General features: G+C 35.5%; 1 protein-coding gene across 1 annotated transcript; it reads right to left on the reverse strand.

The window, feature by feature from the left end:
• Nucleotides 1-369: 369 nt before the first annotated feature.
• On the reverse strand, nucleotides 370-9,349 carry TRIML2 (tripartite motif family like 2). Its single transcript, XM_039839222.1, has 7 exons — nucleotides 9,161-9,349; nucleotides 8,780-8,875; nucleotides 6,680-6,874; nucleotides 5,410-5,550; nucleotides 4,252-4,274; nucleotides 3,979-4,082; nucleotides 370-956 (listed from the first exon to the last, which is right to left on the reverse strand). The coding sequence occupies exons 1-7, from the start codon at nucleotides 9,347-9,349 to the stop codon at nucleotides 370-372; spliced, it is 1,335 nt and encodes a 444-aa protein (XP_039695156.1).
• Nucleotides 9,350-22,585: the final 13,236 nt, after the last annotated feature.

A 22,585-nucleotide genomic window follows, 5' to 3' on the forward strand; every position in this document is an offset into this window, starting at 1 on the left:
ATTACATGTGTAACTATGATAATATCTCAAATCTAAAGTCCTAATTATGCTTAATTTTGTTTTCAAAAATATCTCTAGAATCTTTAACCTAGTCCTAAGGATCCCAGACTATATTTCTTCTCTAATTTTTCAATCTTATGCTGAATATGCACTTGTTGTTCTAATTACTATGGGGTCCTTCAGTTAAGACTCAGTCTAAAGGTAGCTTCTTCCACTAAATAGGTATGAAAAAACACATAAATGCAAAGGTTCTGGGGGTATTGAACTGGGTTGCAACTCAAATGCTAGAAATCTTTTATTGGATTACTTAATGTAAATTTTTTTACAAAGTCATGCTTTTAATTCTCTGGCATCTTGTGATTTTAGATTTCACACCAAGGGAGACAGAGGGCTAACAGTAACATTGCAAGAAAAAACATCAGGGAGGCAGATGCTAAGAGAGTTTGAATTTGTGCCTCCACTTGGGATACAAAGAGAAAATATAGGCCTGAGAGCTCCTTGAAAGGCAAGATGAGAGAAATTATAAATGAGGAGACTCTTTGTCACATCATAGAATGATATCTGCCGATACTTACAGTCTAGAAAAACTCCAACTTTGTGCATCCGCTCTCCCAAAGAGACCCTTTTTAAAGGGGGGAAGACCCAGAAGGTATAATCGGTTCCCATCATGGAGCCTGTGAGTAAGACTTTATCTCTGGAAGCTTTGAGTGTGTCACCCTTTCTGCTGGCAGAGTCTTCAAATACACCCAACTGCCATTCTGTTGCTTTTTGCACATCCACCTCCCAGTAGTGCCTTCCTGAGGCGAAGCTCTCCACACCCAACACAGTAGCACTGAAGTCAAATCTCCCTGGGTTGCCAGGTACATCCTGCTGGACATTTCTGAGTCTTATACTTCTCAGATCTTCAGATAAGACAAGATAGGGATGAGCTGTTTTAGGATCCAAAGTTATAGGTCCTGCAGGGAGAGAGAAATTTAGTTAACCAAGGGGTTCATCAAAGCCAGTGACAGAGTTTGATGCTTTCTAACATACAGGGGCTTCTCAATGAGTGGGCACAAATCTTAGGCACAAATATGGGAAGAAATCTAGGAGAGTCCTGGAAAAGTAACCTCTAAACTTTGTTTCAAGATATGGACATCATAGAGGAATGAAGTCAATAAGATGATGGAAGGAGATGCAATGTATCTGAGGATGAAGAAGAAAACAAATGATAATGGACTACAACAAGGTATAGAAGTAACTTTCAAACCAGAAAGGAACTTACTAAGCTATAAAAATGGCCTAGTATCCAGTCAGCCAGTATCACCTGAGACCTAACTCTAGTCCTCTAAAAGATCTTCTCCAAGCCTGGAATGGCCAGAAGCATTGGAGTCTCCTAATAAAGTAGTTCATTCATGGTTCTTCCCTGTGACTGAATTACTCTTCTCATCCTAAATATTACCAGAGTATGACATAGATGCCTAAAAATTGCTTCCTCAGACGCTAGATAGAGTAAAACAAAAGAAAACATATTAGCAGAGGGTAGAAAATCTGAGAATCCTCCAAAAAAATCAACTATGAACAAGAAAGCTCAATGTCATTTCTTATATCTGAATGAAAGTGATAATTGTCTTTACATCTCTGACTGTTCCTTTTCTTTCTTTTTAACTGCTAAATTCTGTGATTTCTCATGGCTTGGTCCAGAGTCTTCCTTTTTACTTCTTGTATTCTTTCCCTCTATGTAACTTCACTTAGCCTCAGTTTTAAATATCTCCTATATGTTCGAGACTTACGCCACAAACAAGTTGCCAAATACTAGTTGGACATAACTGAGGCATTTCAAACATTCTACATCGAAACTTTAATCCCCAAACGTATTCCTTTCCACTTTCTACTTTTCAGTTAATAGCACACTTAATGCTTGAGTTGATCAAGCCATAAACCTGGAATAGTTCTTTATTTCTTACTTTCTTCAGCATCTAATCCAGCATCAAGTTTTATTGCCAAATGAACATAAACCTCTGGATTTGAAGCCCAATTCATGTCATTATTAGGGTGGTCTTAAAAGCCACAAGCCTTGAATTTTAAGTTTCAAGTTGTCCCAGGCACTTAGTATTTACAGAAGACTGGCAGAAACGAATGTAAGTTCTTCCAAGATGAATGCACAGCTTCATTTTTGGCCTCAAAGAATTTCTAAAATTAATATCTGAGAGAAAAAGTTAAGCTTATCTATTAAAAAATCATTAAACACACACAAAGTAGGAGAGCACTATTGAGTGAGACTAGCAGAAATAAATCTGAAGGACATAAATATTAGAATTACCAGGCAGACTCTAAAATAATTTTTTCTATGTTTGAGGTAAAAAGCTTAAAAATATGTACAGGACATAGGAAACTGAAAAGTAAGGCTAACTAGACTTGACAAAAAATCCAAAAGATTATGTAGAAATTGTGCTTGCTTCGGCAGCACATATACTAAAAGATTACATAGAAATGAAAATAAAATGAATTATCTAAGTTAATGGATGATTACAAGAAAAGAAAACTCCAGGTCAATATGCCTCAATAATATAAATACAAAAATCCTTTAAAAATATTAGTACATTGAATTCAGCAATATATAAAATAAGTAATATCACTACCAAGAATTTATTCTGAGAATGTAAGGCTGGTTCAACATCTGAAAGTAATATAATTCACCATATTAATACATAAAGAAAAAACATATTTTAATTGATACAGAAAATGCATCTAATTAACTCGACATTGATTCATGATAAAAGGTTTTATCAAGTCAGAAATAGAGGGTAATTTCCTCAACTTAGGGTAAAGCAAATATGAAAAACATAGCTAATATCAAACTTAAAACTGAAATACTGAATGCTTTCTTTCTTCCTAAGATCAAGAACAAGGCAAATGTTTCTCACCACTTCTATTCAGTGTCGTATTGGAGTTCTGAGCCAGTACAGAAAGGTGAGAAAAATATAGAAATTTTTTGTTAGGGTAGGAAACAATTTCTTAGGATGCAAAAGCACAAATCATAAAAGAAAAAATTGATAAACTGAACTTCAAAATTTAAAATTTCTGCTTTTCAAAAAACATTAGATAAATAAAAATATAAATCACAAAGAGAATATTTGCAAAACAATATCTAATAAAGAACTGGTAATTAGAATATATAAAGAAATCACAAAATTCAATGAGAAAATAATTTTTAAAATGAGGAAAATATTCATAGATATATTTCAAAGAAGAGCAACAGTAAAGTGTAAGTAAACACATAAAAATATGCTCCATCACATTAGCCATTTCAGAAATACAAATTAAAAATCAAAGTGATTTGCTGCTACATAGTTTAAAATAAAATGACAATACGAAATGCTGGCAAGGATGTAGAGCAACGGAATCTTTCATGTATTACTGGTGGGAATACAAAATGGTATAGACATTCAACCAAGAGAAATGAAGTCATGGCCACACAAAAATCTATAAGCAAATATTTATAGCATAAAGTTGAAAACAACTCATGTCCATGGAATTACAAAAAAAATTTTAAATATTGTGGTAAGTTCGTACAATGGAATACCACACAACAAAAAGGAACTACTGATACACGCAACAAACTACAATGTGCCTCAAATGCATTATACTAACTGAAAGAAACCAGACTCAAAATGCCACATACTGTGTGAATCCATTGACAGAGCATTCTGGAAAAGGCAAAACCATGGGGGGAGGAGATATAAATCTTTCATTACATATATTGACTTTTTTCGTACAAGTTTAAAATTTTTAAATAGTGAAATAATTATGTTTCAGGGTTGAGAAAATTGTAAAGAATTTGCATAGGAGAGCCTTTGAACATGAGATCATGCAATTATTATCTTGTTATCTTATGTGTGTAAGCATATTAAACTCTCCAATCTTTTATATCCTTAAGCTATCTGGAATTTACTTTTATTTATGGTAGGATGTAATCACAGATGTGTGTCAACTTACTCTGGAGCACTTTAAGCATTTTGCTCATTCCTGGTATTTGGCATAAACTCAAGTCTGTGATTTGGGCGGGCTCTAGACACTGAAGCAGTAGTGAACCACCACTCCTTTAAAGAAAAGACAATCTCAGTTATGTGGGCAGACCCCAGGCCCCTTGACCCAGAGGATGATCTCATTACACAATCTCTCTATCCCTATCCCAACATCTTACCCACTTTACTGCTCACACATCAGACCCTGATTCTGACCCAAATGTTTCTAAAATTGAAGACTTACTGGTCCAGACAATATCTTGCATCCTATGGAAAAAAAAAAGACAGTTACTAATGGATATCAAAGAAATACAGAGTATGAGGACAAATTAAATTTCAGAGTCAAGATTAACCAATACCCACACGCCTTTTGTGAGTTGTGCTCATGAAAATATCTTCAAATAATAAAACTTGATTTCTATGTTAATTTCTTCAGATTCATGATGCTAATTCTCAGATACCAAATTTTAACATGAAATAGGAAAAGTTGATAAAATGCTTGAAGTTATTGTTATATTCCCAAGGGAAATATTTTCTACACCTCATTTCAGCCATCTTATTCAGAACACTCTTCATTCCAATTCAGTCCATCTGTTTGCTTTCCATGCTGGAAGTGGCAAGAGTTAAGACACGTGAAGGGACCTGCTAGTCTGGGGAGAGTGGTTGGAGCCATGCAGGTCAGGAATGAAGCATAATTTGGTCACCCCTATCCCCACCATCTAGAATTGGGTTTGTCTCTAGAACAATCTAAGGGTTTATGTGTAGGGGCTTCTCAAATAAGAGCACTCAAATTGCTAATATGTTCCTGGCAGAGGGAAATGGAGAGTCTTAAAAAGGTATTTGTCGAAAAGGTAATGCATGTTACCATACAAAATTAAAAATATACAATACTATATAAATAAATATCACCTTTATTTCCCAATGTTACTGCCGATTAAAATGTGTGTTTATATTTCCAGAGGCAGTCTGATTGTCAATGAGCATATGTCTATATTCTCTAAAACCAAACAAAAAGCAGTTTTGCATCTTTTTTTTTACTTAACAAAATATCTTAAAGATAGTCTTTTAATGCCCAGAGCTTCTTCATCCTTTTTGTATGGTTGCAGAATATTCTGTTATATAGCCGTATCATGATTTGACTAACCAATTATTTATTTATTAAAGGACATGTCAACTTGAACTTACTATTAATAATTTTAAGGTAAGAATTCATATCATGAAGTAGCTCTGTACTATGATTTCATGATGACTCATAATACTTTTGGTGATTAGAAAATAGCTATATCGCCTTCACTAATGATTGAGTATCATTGGATATTGTGTCCTGGAACTGACCGCCAATGAGTATGGTCTGCTTCTCACATGTCAAATACTACAAAGAAGATTCTTTCTAGAACCTTACCTGGAGCAACGCTAAAGTGGATTCCCCACACTTCTTCTGTAGTTCTGTGGTGATTTTTCGGAGGCTGCAGATCTGTTCAGAGAGCCTGACTTCACTCTCCTTCAGTTTATTCATGTTCTCTCTCCCCAGATTGTTCAGTCTCTGCAGAAGCAACTCCTTATTACTATTTAACAACCAATAATTTCTCTTATTTGCTATTTGACCGCCTTTTTAAAAACTTGCTTTGCCATCCTGGAAATAGACATAATTAGATAAGGCCAGGATATCCCTCTGTGTCAAGCAGGACACCTCATAGAAACTTTATTCTTTGACACAATATATTTATGTCGACATTGGTGATATGCGTGCAGTCCACCTATTCAGATAACTTGGACCTAAAACAGATCATTTTATACTGTGCAGTTTTATTTCCCAGTTTTGTTCAGAAAGTTTATGTCCTTTGTTATAGATTTGAATTAGAAATTAAATATCAATAAAAATTAAATAATCAAGCCAGTGCTACCAGTTTCTTTTTTTTATCTTTGCAAAGATGTTCCACCTAGGCACATGAGCATGTGTTCATGTTATTTTTTCTTAAAGAACACAAATAATGGCTTATTATGTGTATTGCTGATCTGATATCTTGCTTTTTCCTTAATAAATAATATGCTCTTGGAGTATTCCTTATCCATACACATAGAGCCATGTGATCTTTTCTAAATGAAGATTTCATTTTATGTACATAATGATTTATTTCACAAATCCTATAATAATGGATATAGGTTGTATCTAATCTCTTGCTATTAATAAATCTTATAGTAATAATAATACCTAATACTTATCCAGGACACAATATGTCCAAACACTAAAGTACTTTATGTAGACTATCGCATTCAAGCCTCACAACACTATTATGAACCAGGGACCACTATTATCCCCACTTCACAGCTAAAGAAACCAAGCCATAGATTAAGTAACAAATTGAGGGCCACATACAAGCTAATAAAAAGCAGACCCAAGATAGAAACATCATCAATCCAACTTCAAAGACTACCTCTAAGCCAGGCTTCAAACTAAAATAATTTGACAGCATTCTCTTATCCACATGTTTTTTATATGCAGGTAAATATATTTGCAACAAATTCTCAGAAGTAGAATTGCTGGATGAATATACAAATCCTTTTAATACATATGTGACTGTCACTGGATGTTTTATTCTGGAACTGACACATTCTTCTCTTCTTTCTTTTATTTCCCATATATTGTAAGGATGCCATTTTCAACAAGTCACCTGTATCATTTCCTTGGATTTCTCCTCTAGTTCTGCAGAAAATTCCATCATTTGCCTCCGACTGGCTTTTCTCAAGTCCTGGTTGAAAAGTTCTGGTTGTAGGCTCTGGAAGTTCATCTCTTTCTCTTCAGTCATCAACCGGAACATCATTTTATATTCAGACTCAATCATCTCTTTAAAATTCTGCTCTTCTCCCTTTATAATACATTTAGATGTAATGGACTTCAGGTAGAACACCACAGATTGACCAGAAATGTCTCTTTCCATCTCCAACTTCAATATAAGGGCAAGGAAATATAAAGTATGAGGACAAAGGAAATTTCATAGTCAATATCCACCAGGACATTAACACAAACCTTGAACATAAAACACAGATGAAGGAATGTTAATTGACTTAGAGAACTGAGGAATCTGTAATCTCAGTAACTGAAGAGAAGGAAACCAGAAAAACTGAAAATCGAAGTCAGCTGTTTGCTGATGCTCTCAATAGGGGGTATGAGAAAAGAGGGATCAATGGGCTATTTATTCCAAGGTTCTTAAGACTTAAGCAGCTAGAAGAATGGAGCTGACAAAACACAGAAACGGAAACTATGAAAGAGAGAGATTCCAGAGGTGGGAATGTGAAGCTGAGTTTTGGATATGATGATTTTGATTAATCAATTAACCATCCTAGGAGAGATGCCTCGTAGGAAGGTGGACATTAAAGCCTATTATTTGGAAGGCTGGGCTGGAGATATACATTGGGAGTAGTCAGCTTAGTGTAATATTTAATCTCATGAGACTCAGTGGAATCAAGAATCATCAAGAACCTGACCACTTATCTCCTTTACCTCTACCCCACCAGTTTACCATTACCTGTCCCTGATTATTGCAACAGCCCTTTTCAGGTCTCCACCTCTGCTCTCACCCTCCTATGGTCTATTCTCACTTCATCAGTGAGCGTTTCTATGAAAATGGAAGTGAGATCATGTTATTCTTCTGTTCAAAACTTTTCACTGGATTTCTTATTTCATTTAAAGGCAACTACCCTGCAAGATTTGGCTCCTTTATCTTCTAATCTCATCATCTTCTAATCTCCATTTCTTTCACACAACCACAACCAAGTAAACACCCATCTTGAGACCTTTGTACTTGCCCTCCACTCTGCCTAGTACCTTCTTCTCAAGACTACATGGCTCAGTTCCACACTTCCTAGAGTTTCCTCAAATGCCACTTCTGAATGACAAGGCTCTGATCACTTTGCTTAAAAGTGAACCCCATAGCTCTTGCTTTTCCAAACAACAACAAAACAAAAAACAAAAAAAGTATAGCATTTAACATGTAACATATATTTGCTTGTTTTGTTTACATCTAGTAAAATGTTAATCGTGCAATGGTTGAATTACCCACCCCCCCACCACTGCTGAACCCCCGACACCTAGCATAATTCCTGGCAAACAGTGGGACCCCAATATTTGTTGAATATATGGTACTTGGGGCTGAAAAAAATGGGGATCAGCTGAAATATTCTTATATAGCCAGGTAATTCTCCTCCCTTACCATTTTCAACTGGATGTTTATTTTCTTTAAAAATTGAAAGAGGGGGAAATGCCAAATCTGTTGTCCAGGGCACAAAATAAAGTTAAATATGGAGAGAGCATGAAATCAGAAGTGAAACGTGCATAAACTTCTCTTTAAAATGGCCACCAAAAATACATGAGGCGTTCATTCTTCTATAGCATAGGTACAATGTTATAAACTGTGCTATTAATCTTTTTTTATCTCTGCCATTAAGAGTTGTGAATGCCACCTCACTAACAAATTTAATATAGCTAATTTGTATTTCTTTTACCATGAGCAAAGTTCAAGATCTTCCTATATGTTCAAAAGATATCTGCATTTTCTGTAAACTCTTATTTCTTTGATCATTTTTCTGTTAAGTTTTTAGTCTTTTGCTTATTGAATTCCAAGCACTTTTTATATGTCAAAAAATTAATACTTTTCTTACCTACAGATTTCAAATCTATTTTTCGGTGTTGTCATTTGTATTTTGATTTGCTTATATTATTTGGTATCCAATATTACAGGTAATTTCCCCCAAGAAGCAAGATAAGCACTGACCTGAACCATCACCATTCTTTCTTTCTCATCAGCTAATAGGTTTTTAGCTACTTCAAGTTTCTCCATCAATGTGTTCAATAGCTCCTGAAATAACTTCTGCAGAGAAATAAGTCACAGATTTCCAGGTAAAGTAATTGCTTTAGAACAGTTAAATTCACAAACTTAGACAACTGAAAGGCCAAAGCCCAGTCTATGTTTTCTTAGCCTTGAAGTTGGAGTTCTAAATATAGTTAACTAAATACGGTCTAGTATTCTTCGATAAACATCAACTAGGGGAGTGGTCTTAGAAGATCAGAGTATCTGTCCCCTAAATAAATAAGTTAATAAATAAGAGGAGGAGGCCAGAATGCTAGAGTGCTCTGGAATCTGGATGAAGCTTACCCTGTAATTCTCAGCGGCCTCTTGTACTCCATATATCATGTGATTCTTATGCTCCGGGGACTGGAGGCACTTGTCACAAAGCGTGATTTGGTCGTCATCACAGAACAGCAGGTGTGGTTCCAGGTGTTTCTCACAGTAGGCATCTTCTAGGATTTTTTGCTGTAACTTGAGGCTGAGCCTTCTGGACATCCCGGCAGATATTCGTAGTTGAAGATTAGGCAGTTTCTGATGTGCAATACTTTTTCCTGCACTCCGAACAGGAAAAGAGTAAAGGTGTTCTGGGGCAGACACACTTGCCAATCGCAGCATCCACAGTCAAGCATCAGAGCAGGTCATCGCATTCTGGACTCCTCAAATCCAGCACGTCTTCTCTTTGGTAGTCCCGTGCTTGGGGAAGGAGACATAAGGAGTTATATCAGCGTTCTAGAATTAGAAGGGCTTTCTTAAGTTTCTGAAAATTTTAAGCAATTGGCTAAAAATTAGTTACAAGTGAGAACATAACACACCATTTCCCAGTAAGTCATTTAAAAAAAAAAGCAAAGCGGGGAGAAAAGAAAAGGTACTCAATCGAGGGCACAGTGCTGTATAATAAGCATTGGAGGAACTTCCCGCACTAGGGTGAGGCAAAGTCTGTTGTTAGGTATTCAGCATTCAAATTTAAGGAACCACTCACTCTCCCAGTGCTTGCAGGAACCAGAATGAGAGGGCCTCTTTGAGTGCCTCCTTAAATGAGAGCGGTACTTGGGTTCAAATTTAAGGATTTACTGCTCAGCATACCAAGGTAAAATGTTATAAAAAATTACACAAGGGTAAAGTAGATTTTAAATATAAGACAGACCGATGAATTTTAATGTAATGAAGGACAAAATGTTCATTGCTATGATTTCAGAATGAAAAAACAATTATCTAAAAAAAGCTATTCGAAGGCTCTCTACTTTTCCAACTGTGTATTTGTGTGAGGATAGATTTCCTTCATACAGTATCTAAAATAACATTTCCATAGATGGAATGCTATAACAGATACAAGAAAACAACCATCTTCTGAAAAACCAGAAATTAAAAGGAATTGCAGAACTGTAAAATTATGCCATTCTTCTCAATAATTCTTCAGAAAAGTGTCAAACTTTTTGTTCACTTGGCTGGTAAAAAATGGAATCTTTATATATTTCCAATTTACATTTATTTCATTATGAATAAAGATTATTTTCAAATGTTTCAGAGCTATTTTTATTTTTGTGAACCATATGTTTAAGCCTTTTACCTGTTTTTTTCTACGAGTTTTGGCCTTTTTTCTTAATTTTAAGAGATACTTATACGTTGACAAGATTATCCTCTTGTTATTAAACAAATTGAAAATATTTTCTCGCTACTTATAATCTGGCTCTGAATTTGCTTCAATTTTTTTGCTGCTGGGTCCTCTGACTCTCTTGTAGTTTTCCTATCTTGCTTCCCTGAATATGTCCTAGGCTACTCAATTGAAAAAAAACAAAAACAAAAAACTAATCGGTCACAAAATGAACAAGTTTACAAATTAAGTCATCACTGCTGGCTTTATTTTACTTGAACTCTTAGCAGTTAACATAATTTGACTAAAGATCCTGCTTTTGGAATGTTTGCTTCTTTTTGGTATCAAGATCACATAGCTGACATCCTCTATACTTTACTGGTCTGTTTCTCGGCATTGTTTTATGGCTTCACATCCTCTCGAACATCTAAATTTTGGGGTACTTCAAGGGTCAGTTCTAGTCCTTTATTCAAGTACTGCTGTGTCTTCCTAGGTAATCATTTTCAAAAACTTAAATACCACTCTCCAATTTAATAATCTACCTAGACACAGAACTTCCAACTCATTTGCAATTAAATGTCTGATAAGCACCACAAATTAACATATCTAAAACACTGTTCTGAATTTCAAAAAATACATTTCTTACCCCCAATTCACTTTAAAAATCCTTAAGAAGCATAGTTTAAACTGCCACTCTTTCATCATTTCCATTAGTTGGTATTCAGCCCTTCCCAATTCCCATCTCCAGCTCCTCTCAGCTCAACAACCAGAATATGATTTAAAAACCTAAGTCAGGTTTCTAATAACTTTGTATTACATTTAGGATAAAATCCAAATGGCTAATGGAGTTCTAGATGGTATGGCCTCGCTCTACATCTAATCTCACCCCATAGCTTTCCCCAACCATTGTTGATTCCAATTATAACAAATTTATCCGTGTCCTGTCTGCTTCTTCAGCTGGCAATGCTTTTCTCTCAAGTGTTTGCCATTCTAGTGCCTTTTTTCTTTACTTCAGTTTTCGGCTTGAACGTCACTCCTCAGAAGAGGCCTTTCTATACCCAATTCGAAATACCTTCCTGCCATTTATATCATCTTCTTTTCTTTATATCTAGCTGTATTTATCTATGAACAAATTTACTTGTTGGTCACTCTCCATCTGCAAGAAACTAAGTTTCTTAGTATCCTGTTTATACCTGACATACTGGATGCTCGGTAAATATTTTTAAAAATATATTTTAAATAAGACGAGTACAAAGGAGAAATCAGAGAACAGGGATAGAGATTACTTATTTTTATGGAAAGCAAGAGAAAGTTAAGTTGGAGGATAGTTTCTCTCTCTCATAGGTTGTTAATGTGGTAAGTTCATATCAACCCTTATCTTATTTTTCCTATTTTTCCTTTATCCTTGTTTTCTCACTTATTCTTTAATACTGTTGTGTTCCATGTGTACATATTTTAAAGCTACCATAAATACTAAGCTCAAGTTTAGATATTTAAAGAAAACCATGATTAAGAAAATGATCTCCAGAAAAAAAAACTCACCTTTCTTTGTAATCTTGAGTATTTCCTTTAGAGGAAACAGTAGGAACAATGGAAACCGAAGGTCTTTTATCAGTTCAGCTTCTCCCTCTGCTGCTCCTCTCATCATCAGGTAGGAGAGCTATAAAGTTTCAAATCATATCCATGTAAGAAATGTAGCACAGTAGTTATCAAAGTGAGCATTAGAATCTTCTGAGTTTATTAAACAGATTTCTGGGTCCCACCCCCAGATCTAGGGTGGAGTCTTAATTTACATTTTAATGAGCTCCTAGAAAATGCTGAATGGCAGTGACCCTGATCAGTCAATCTCTTAGGATGGGCAAATATTTTGTTGTTTTATCTCCAAAGTCTTACACATAGAACCTCTTATAATAATGTCTTTTTTTTTTTTTTTCCTAATGGATCTCTTATATATTAACAATTTCACAGGAGGAAATCCTTTTATAAGCCATTACCCTGAAATCTTATTGTTTTCTCCTTAGCCATGTTATTTTATCTTTAGCTATTAAATAGTTTTACTAGAGAGCAATGTTTGATTTCATTGTTAGTTCCCAAAATGTTGGTTCATGTAATCATTGCAATATTTTGCAGATAAAAAGTCAAGAGTAGAAACAACTGCCTAAAGAATGTGTCACAGATGGGAAATCAGGAGACAGCAGAGGACAATCCCAGATAATTCATAGTTGACCCCAGTGGAGAAGAAATCTGCACAGCTTCCTAATTTTATAGTTCTCTCTCTGGAAGGTTTTTATTGCATCGATCAATTCTCTGCTAATCAAACTTATGTTTTGTTTTGTTCTTAACTTCTAACAAGACAATGAGAAAGTTTTTCTACTTGCTATCTGATCTATCTGATCTTCCAAAACTTTCCTATGGGATCTTAAGTACATCCTTTCCCTTTATCTCAAGCAACACTCCACATCTATCCCCTCTTCTAAATCCTATCTCCTTCAAGTGGACTATATTCATTTCTGTGTGTTCCACCTCTCCTCAGCCAGGTTAGTCTCCTCTTCTATTCTATTTTTTCTACCCAACCCTTCTTTCTCTTCCAAGGCTTGATATAGCCAATTTCTACAAAGATTTTATCAATTACTCAGTCATTTATCCTCACTATCCTTAGCTTTTATAATTCATATGATTTCATTTTGACAGAAAAACTATAATTTTTTAATTGAAGGATAAAACATCAAGCAAAATTTTTATAACCTCAAGTAAAATTCTCATATCTTGGAGTCTCTTAAAGCCCATTTTAGATTTTAAGTAAACAATATATTATTGATTCTAGAAGGTGAAATATTTTAAGATAATTCTAGAAATAGTATTATATAGTATGCTAAACTCTTTATATATCTATATATTTCCACAATCCAGTGAGGTTTGTGGTATCAGAATACATTTTATTACTGATAAAGCTGATGATTTAGAGGTTAAATTGTTGATCCAGAACACTCAGAAGAGGAAATTACAGCTCTGGGATTTGAGTCACAGCCAAGTTTCATGATACATATTTATTTCTATTAAATGTTAATCAGATATTTTGCCAATTTATAAAAGAAAGTTCCTCAAGTTTACATTCTAATTTACCATGAGATACTTTTATAGGCCTATAGGTCTGTCCTTATAGGGAGCACGGATCATTGTAAATTGTTTGTTTCTAACATCGGGAAGCTCTTGATTAAAAAATTCTTGAAGAAATGCAGTTTCCCTGCCCCTCTACTGTCAAAGAACAAAATTATCAGTGAACCTTGGTTCTCACAGCTTATTTCATAAGCTATTAATAGACCTATCGCACAGGTTCCCTCACCACAAGCCTCATGGTAGAATTAAGTTCAGCTTCTGGGTGGAATGAGGATGGCTGGTGTCAAATAAGGTTGTATTTGTTACTTCTGGACCCACTCTGCTCTACCTCATCTGTATTTCAAAGAGGAGTAGAGTGAGGTTGTGGCTCATGACCAATCTCATTGTTATTATTCTTCAGGAAGGACCAGTTCCTCTTTGGCTCATTTTCTTCAAGGCTGTTTTATTAGAAGCAGGAGCTTAACTTTCTTTGGCTTATTTCCTATAATTTTAAGAGGTCCAAAGTCTATATGTCCAACTGTTTCCTTACTTAAAGCATTAACATTTAAGAATAAACATTTATGGTTGACTTCAGTGATCCTTTAATTGCCCTTTTATTGTAATAATAGATCGATGCTTATCTAAATCCAATGTATTAGTTTGGTTTTACTTTTTTCTAAAGGAAGATAATCCTCCTAGGTAAGAACCCAAGAGAAATGTAAGAGGTAACTTTTGCCTCATGTATTCCAACACAGAGACAAAATCTTCTTTGTTAAAACAGAATATCTTCAGCAAAACAATGGACTGGCGTTAGTTTGGAACAGTTATGACTCTGAGCAAATAAAGTTTAGATTTTTGCCAAAGATTTACACATTGAGAAAAGCAATGTGTCAGATTGATGAAGTTAGACTAAAGTGGGTTCTGGTTGTAGCTCTGCCACTTAATTACTTTGATTTCCATTAAGCCACTGAATACTGATCAATGGTCATCAGCAAAATGAGAATAACTATAACTCTCTTTGGTGCATGTGTGAACATTAAATGAGAGGTTGTATAAAACAGGCATAGGAGCAAGGTGGTAACAAGAAGAAATTTCTCTGTAACTGGGTATCACTTCTTGCCTCTACTCGTCTACAGTCATGTTTTTTGATAGAGTCAAGAGCACCATCGTTCTAAATAAAGGACTGTACGACCAAAGTGATGATAGAGGTAGTACAGAAGATTTACGGGGGAATGAGAAATAAAGAAAATTTTTATGCCCTTTTAATGTCCTTTGTTTAATAATAGACATATTGAATGGTAACTAATTGATACTGACAAAAGCTAATTGACATTCAGCTTTTATTAGTGATATTTTTGTCTTAAAACTTAGACTACTAGATTCTATCATCATAAATGTCCTTACTCAGAAAGGAGAATTTTTCTCAATAATAAATCTACATTATTAAGATATTAAAATCCACTTGTTGCTCACTAGATGATCTGTGTCTTTATGCCTTTGTGTCAAACAAGGAATCAAAAACCTTGTTTCCACCTTAAAGTCATCTGATAATGAGGACATCTTTCAAGACCTGGAAGTGCATTCATTAGAGGCTGACATCAAAGCTGTAAGTCACTGGCCAAACTACCCACTGAGGAAAGGGCAGCTTTATAGACGTGGCCAGAGCTGGGCTTCAGTGGGAACATAACAGCAGGAGCTCTATCATGCACTTTTACTCTAACCTAACCCACCATTTTGGTTTTTACCATTACTCAAAGCTGAGGAGAATTCTAACATAATGATTTCCTTAAAGTTAAGGTCAGAAAGACTTAACCATAAACCACTTAATGTAGGATTTATAGTGATCATTCTGGTTTTGTTTGTTTTTGAGGAGGGTTAGGGCCTGAGGGTCAGGAGATAAAGCTATAGAAAGATCAGTGTCAGGCAAGGAAAAAATGGTGGAGAACTCAGATTATCTCTACTTTCTAGACTATTTGGCTTTAAGGACAAAAAAAAAAAAAAAAAGACTAATATCTGTAAGCTGCAAAACAAAATAATTCTCTCAAAACTGGCAATTCCTGGAAATAGAGAGTAGAAAGAATGCAATATTTATATATAGGCTGCCTGTGCCAGGAACACTCATTTGATTTTAGTCCTATATAGATAAGTCTTGTTTTTTTTCCATTAACTACTCCAAGTTTGGATACGTACATAAGAAAGTAATGGTGAAGAAGGACTCAATCGGAACCCCTATAGTAGAGACCTCACAGTGTCCCTGGCCTCACTTTTCCTTACCCTATAGCTTAACAATAGATTGTCCCCTGCAGCTTGACCCAGAGCTTTCTCTGCTGAGAAAGTTGTCCTGAAACTTCTGATTAATGCCCTTATGCTTACTGATCGCAATCTTTATGGTCTAGCATTCTTTCCAGACTACCCACATCTTTGATCCTGGGTTGCTAACGCCACTGGAGGACCATGCTGCCAGAGAGAAGGCTCAGTGAAGCAAACAGCTCCCCCACTAATCTTCATTCAGCCTCTGAAATAATGACCAGGTTGTCCCTTAAATTCCCTATTCTGGACTGAGAAAGTGGGACAGTTTTTGAAGGTGTTAACCTGCTGCCTTCTTGGATCACCAATGTTTGACAATGAACCTCTATTCTAAATTGTCCAACTCCTGTGTTGGTCTATTGGCTGAGCAGCACAGGCAGCATGAGCCCCAGACTCAGTTGACCTCAGGTTACAACAGAACGATGGAGAGTCCAGGCCCACGTCCTGGTTAAGACAGCTCAATTTCCCCATTGCTGAACCTCACCTGAAAATCCCCTCCTCCATTCTAACCATTTTTGTGGCAGAGTCAAGCCTCTCAAAACAATCTTTGGAAAGTAAATAATTATGGAATGGTACTTATGGACAAAAATAGTTAATGTTTAGGCAATGACAAAAAAAATTGCATCTTTCCTTATTCGCCTTCCCTCTTTGGATTCTCTCAATAAGTAAGCCCTGCCCAAAATAAAGATCTAGAAAGGACACTGTGGTAGAATTACGAAAAATCCACTAAAATTCTCACCCCCGCACTCACACTTTCTCCCAGCTTTTTAATCAAACACTAATCTGGGTGCCGATATGAGGATATTTTATAGATGTAATTAGGGTCCCAAATCAGTTGACCTTGAGAAGGAGCTTACACTTTACAGGCCTGACCTAATCAAGTGAGCTCTTAAAGAGGGCCAGCTTAAAGAAGGCTTGAGAGATGGAGGGGATACGTGACATGAATCTCAGAGTAACCTCTAAAAGCTGAGAGCATCCTTACCTAACAAGAAAATGGAGTCCTCATTCTTAAAACGTCAAGGAAGTGAATTCTCCTCACAATCTAAATGAATTTGGAAAAAGACCCTGAATTTCAGGTGAGAACATATCCCAGTCAACACCTTAATTTTAGCCTCAGGAGACCCCAAGCAGAGAACACTTCCATGGCATGCTGGACTTTTGACTTATGGAATTGTGAGTTCATAAATGGATTTTTTTTAAGCTGCTAAATTTGTGATAATTTGTTACACAGCAGTAGAAAACTAATATAGACCCTTTAGTGAACTATCGCTTGGTGACTAAGGGGAGGAACAAATAGTGTTAGATATCAATTTTTAAGCAATTTCTACATCTTATATTGGATATGGAAAACAGATCAAGAATTCTGTTCTAACAAAATTATTTTGTTAAATCACTTCTCAGTTGGGATTCTTTTCATGACAAAATAAAAGGATAAAATTTATACTTCCGCTAGAAAGGAGCAATATCCTAACCCTGAACCAAAAACATTATTAGAGAATATAATGTATTTCTTAATTTCTAAAGATTCATCCTACTTTTCTCTTACCTGTTCACATAAGAGTGACCCGAATTTCTTAACATGTTTAGTAAGGTGAGTATGGATTGCCATTGACTTTGGCAACTTTATCTGTGACCAGATTCTGTAAAAGTATCTGTTAGAGAAGTCTACAAATTGAGAGATTTTTGCTCTAACTTCTCACTCATTTATATAAATTTTTATGTTAATAGTTGTGATTCCATGCTGGTTGAAGTTTTTGGTATATCCCATTCTCAATCTTATGAAGCCTAGTAACGAATACATATTCTCACCAGTGGGTGATCATTTTAAGAAGTGAAATCCTTCTTCAAATGAAGTCTTACAAAGAATCACGACATCAGATAAAAGTTGAACTTCTCATCCAACTATCTGCTTATCCAACAACTATTTGAGACCTGTCTTCATACACATAGAACTGTTAGAATATAATGGAGCTAAAATTTTTTTTTTCCTACTGTCATGGGGAATTTTTTCTAGCCTGTAGATTCTGTCAGTTAGTGAATCATTACCAGAATTAAAAAATAAAGACTCATCACCTTTTTTATGGAAAAGTTATGTTTCATATACTGTGTGTCTCAAATTATGTCAAAGTTTACTTCTTCCAGTTGAGTTGTGGTCAAGAGTCTAAAAATCACTGACAGAAAGAAATGATAGTCCAACACAAGAGACAAAGAATTAAAGAAATAAACTGCAACACTAAGGCCGTGAAGGAGAGGTACATAGCACCATGAGGTTAATGTATGAGAGAAGGAACTAAGTTCTAACTAAGAAACACTTCCATAAAGAAACTCATGCTAAGCAGGCAGCTTAGTGGAGGAGGTGCAAGGAAAGCAAAGATGCCTTTCACCCTGAGGCATCGTTCATTAATCTTAAAAATAAATAAACCATTTCTAAAGTAATCATTGTTGGACAGGTAGAAGTTTGATTTAAGAATGATTGGTGGTTTAAAGAGAAACTTATTGGGACTGCAAATTGGTATAGTCTCTATGGAAAACAGTATGGAGGTTCCTCAAAAATCTAAGAATTGATATATCATATGATCCAGCAATCCCTCTACTGGGTATTTACCTCAAAGACTTGAAAACTCATATCCAAAAACATATTTGCATGCCGATGTTCATAGCAGCATTATTCACAGTGGCCAGAACATGGAAGCAACTGAAGTGTCCTACGATAGGTGATTGGATAAAGAAGCTATGATATATATATATAGTGGAATGTTATTCAGCCATAAGAAGAGATGAAATACTGCCATTTGCGACAACATGGATGAACTTTGAAATAATCATACTAAGTGAAATAAACCAGACAGAAAAAGTTGAAAATCACATGATTTCACTTATATGTGGGATATAAACCTAAAAGCAACAAATGAATAGAACAAACAGAGACTCGTGGACATGGACAATGGACTAGCAGTTACCAGGAGGGGAGAGAGGAGAGGGGGGGGAAGGAGGAGGTAGACGGGAGGTGGGGGTGGGGGGTGGATTTAAAGAATTTCTTTAAATAAATAAATAAATAAATAAATAAATATTTAAAAAATAAAGGCAAAGCTATTATCAAGTACAGAACACATCCTTCATTTTCTTCCTATCACTTAGAGATGCTTTGTCTCATTCTTTCAAAACCTTCTAGGTATTAGTGTTTCACGTGGAGTTTCTCATGGCTGAAGCATGGGCCTTCCTATGTAACATATGAATGTACGGTAGGAAACACCTCAAGGGTGTTTAGACTATTTGGATGTTTTATATTTATAAAAACCAAACTCAAATATGTCTTTAGTCTTGTTATATAATTTTAGCAAGCTTTATCACTCCAAAAGCCTTACGTTTGGTCCCATTTACAAAGCCGAATCGTTTCATGTAGTCAGACTATAGTTACATAGTCAATATCTTTGAATACTTCAATTGTTTAAAAAAAACCTAAGCATAAAATTTTTGTGATAAACATAAAAATACTGAGGTTCTTAAATATTACGATTCTCTTTATCTATTTGGATCTCTACTTAGAAGCACAAATCTAAATCAGTGACTTAATTATATGTTTTAAATTGGAGTTACATGGCTATTATTATAAGCCACATTCTCCTGAATGTTATGAATGACACTGAATAGATGTTAAATGTTAAATACAAAAATATTAAAAGTCTGGTTATATTTCTTTCTCTGGTTAAAAGGTGCTAACCTGCTTAGAAATAATTAGCTTCTTGGTTAAGTGAGGTTATGTTTCGCTGGAATCTTCAGCTGAATCTGAGCACTGAGGCTGCAGGTATCCAGGGTTTCTCCTCAGGACACCCTGTACGATGTTTTCATTTGACTAATATATTTAAATGTCTTTTTCATTTAAATCTAGGTTGATCTTGATAGAACGCTGCATTTTTTCTACATATAGGCATTTCTTCTCTGTGACGTATCTTCTGAGAAACAAGGCACCTCACACTCTGCCAAATCATGCACTGATAGTACTTCTATACATTTTGGAGTGGGAACAGAACCCTCAGTCACTGTACAACTTGAACCTGATGCTTATAAAAATATTAACGATTCTTAATTTAAAAAAAAAATCATACAGTAGAGTCAGAGACATGATAACTCCTCACAAAACAAAACAAAACAAAACAAACAAAACAAAAAATGTTATCTATTTTAACAGCTTTTTCAAAGAGTGAAAGTTAGTTGATAGGTTTAAGAAACTGTTGAGGGTATGGATTAGGGTAGCAAGGGTAAAACATACAGACAAACAACAAAATAAACATCTCTAAGATGTTATCCGGTTAAAGAGAAAAGAGTATATAGGTGAATAGTAAACATAATAGTGGGAAGGATACCATATCAGTGGCTTGCTGCATTTGACTCTCTGAGTATACTTTACCTTCAACTCTTCTTACTTAGAACAAAACTTCAATGTTCTGGGAAAAAAAGTCCATGTTTGAACTAATGTGATTTTTTTTGACACAACTTTGTTTTGCATTGTAGAACATGCTATTTCTAGCCCCGCAGTCAAGTTCTAGTTCTAATATGACAATTCCCAAGGATGTTAGATATCTAATTGAATTTGGAACTTCACTTACTTTCTATGATCATTCCAACCAACACTTCTCATTCTACATATTCTTTCTGGATAGTTATCTGTTCCCAAGTCTTTGATTCCCTCCTATAGTATATGCTAAACATTTATCTCTAGATCTTTCTGATCTTCAGACTCATAGATTATGTATACATCGATTGCCAGAAATCTCTATTCAGAGATCATGTAGGCACCTGAGTCAACATGTCCAAAAGGAAATTCATTAGTGTCTCATACACACATGCCACATTCTTTCCCTATGTCAAAGGCGATCACATCCACTCTGTCAGTCATTGATAATATTGACACCTTTGAACATCATCTTCATATTTCCACAGTTAATCACCAGGTCTTAGCTTTTGCCATAGTCTGAATATTTGTATCCACCACTCCACCCCACTCCCTTACCTCCAAACTTCATATGTTAAAATCCAAGAGGTGTTCTCTGTGAGACTAAAGCCTTGCAAATAAAACTCAGGATTTCTTGAACTTTGTTCTGAAAAGGAAGGATCACTATTAACTCATCTTGGAGGTTGCTATGCTAGAGCTATAAAACAGAAGTTATAGCAGACTTAGGCATAAGTTATAAAGCGAAAATTACTCCCAGTCATCTGGGCCTTTGGGACTCCCAAGCCTCCATTGTTGATAGGTCAGGTGTGGAAAAATGACTTAAGTATGTATCACTTTGAAGACCTAAGTTATTAAGAATGATTGAGAATGAACTCCTGGAATTTTGAAAGAGAAAATAATCTTACCTTAAAGATTACTTTTGCTTTATCATGGTAAATGTGGTGAGACTTGTGTTCCCAAGACAGCAAATAGATCTCACAAAGGGGTATCTGATCTATCACACAGAATCTCTTTAGTTTGTCATGGTATATCTCACATATACTATACTAGTCTTTAAGTCCTTTATGTGAGGACACTGCTATCTCAGCTGTCAATCTCAGCTGCAGGTTACACCTGGATCTCTCAGCTTGCAAATATCTTTGAACTTAATGCAGATGCTGCAACCTGGGCCTTTCCTTCCAATGCCTTAAGAAGTGCTCATAGCAAGACCTGTGTTCACATCTATTTGTAAGTGGCTTGTTTAAATAGCGTAAACAGATAGAACAAGTCAGCTCTTCCATAAAATCTGGTAGATCTGAATCAGCCATTGTTCTTTTCAAGGAGGCAAAGAAGGATAAAGAACAAAAAAAATGATTTATTTTAACTTGTTCTTTTTGCAAGATCAGAGATTTGTCTTCTGCATCAGCTCAAGATCACATTCTTTCACTTGCTTGGTCACTCAAAGCTGTCTTTTTAATTACCACTCTTACCATCTCAAGAAGTTGTCTAGAACTTTAAATCTTCTACCCTAGCCCTCTTTCAATGTTATTCTCCATGTACTTTCATGCTGAAGACTCTTGTTTCTAACAAGGGGAGGAAGACAAGTGGTTTTGGTAAGAGGCAGGGTGAAAACATGACCTAGGGACGAGCCTTCAGGTACCCTGGAACCTAGTCTTTGTGGGATAGTTTTTTTCATTAAAGTTGTGGTTCTGAAACTTGATTGCATATTAGAATCCTTTGAAGAGGTATAGCAATTGTGACGCCTAAACTTGTGGCTTCCAAACTTTAGAGTGCATCACAATCACCTGTAGGGACCATAGGCTTTGGGTGTTGAACTTCAGGTGATACATAAATGCAACTAAGTTTGAGACGTACTAAGAGTTCTAAGAGACTGGAGAGTTTTAAGAAGACACGGGGTAGGGTGGCATGTTGAAAGCAACTTATGTGAAACCTCAATGTTCTGGCCCAGCCTTTGTGTCCCTAGCTGCTTAGCCAGCAGAGATTTCAGCCTTTTGGAGATGCTCTTCCCCAGATATCCCTAATTTTTTTTTTTTTTTTTTTTTTTTTTTTTTTTAGCTTCCTACAGTTTCAGTCATGATTACAGAAATATTGCTCCCCATGTCACAGCTCCTTATGGCATTTAGCTCTTCGTTCTTAAACTTGCAACAATATTCCCCAAGTCATTTACACAGTACCTAATTCTTGGCATGAATTTCTATAATTAATGAATTCCCACCTATTTCTAGGGCCCTCATTCTTCAGAGTTCTATCCAACTGTATTGGCACCCTAGCCCAACAGATATTT

Source organism: Pteropus medius, unplaced genomic scaffold (assembly GCF_902729225.1).
Source record: "Pteropus medius unplaced genomic scaffold, Ma_sr-lr_union100, whole genome shotgun sequence".
Lineage (NCBI taxonomy): Eukaryota > Metazoa > Chordata > Mammalia > Chiroptera > Pteropodidae > Pteropus > Pteropus medius.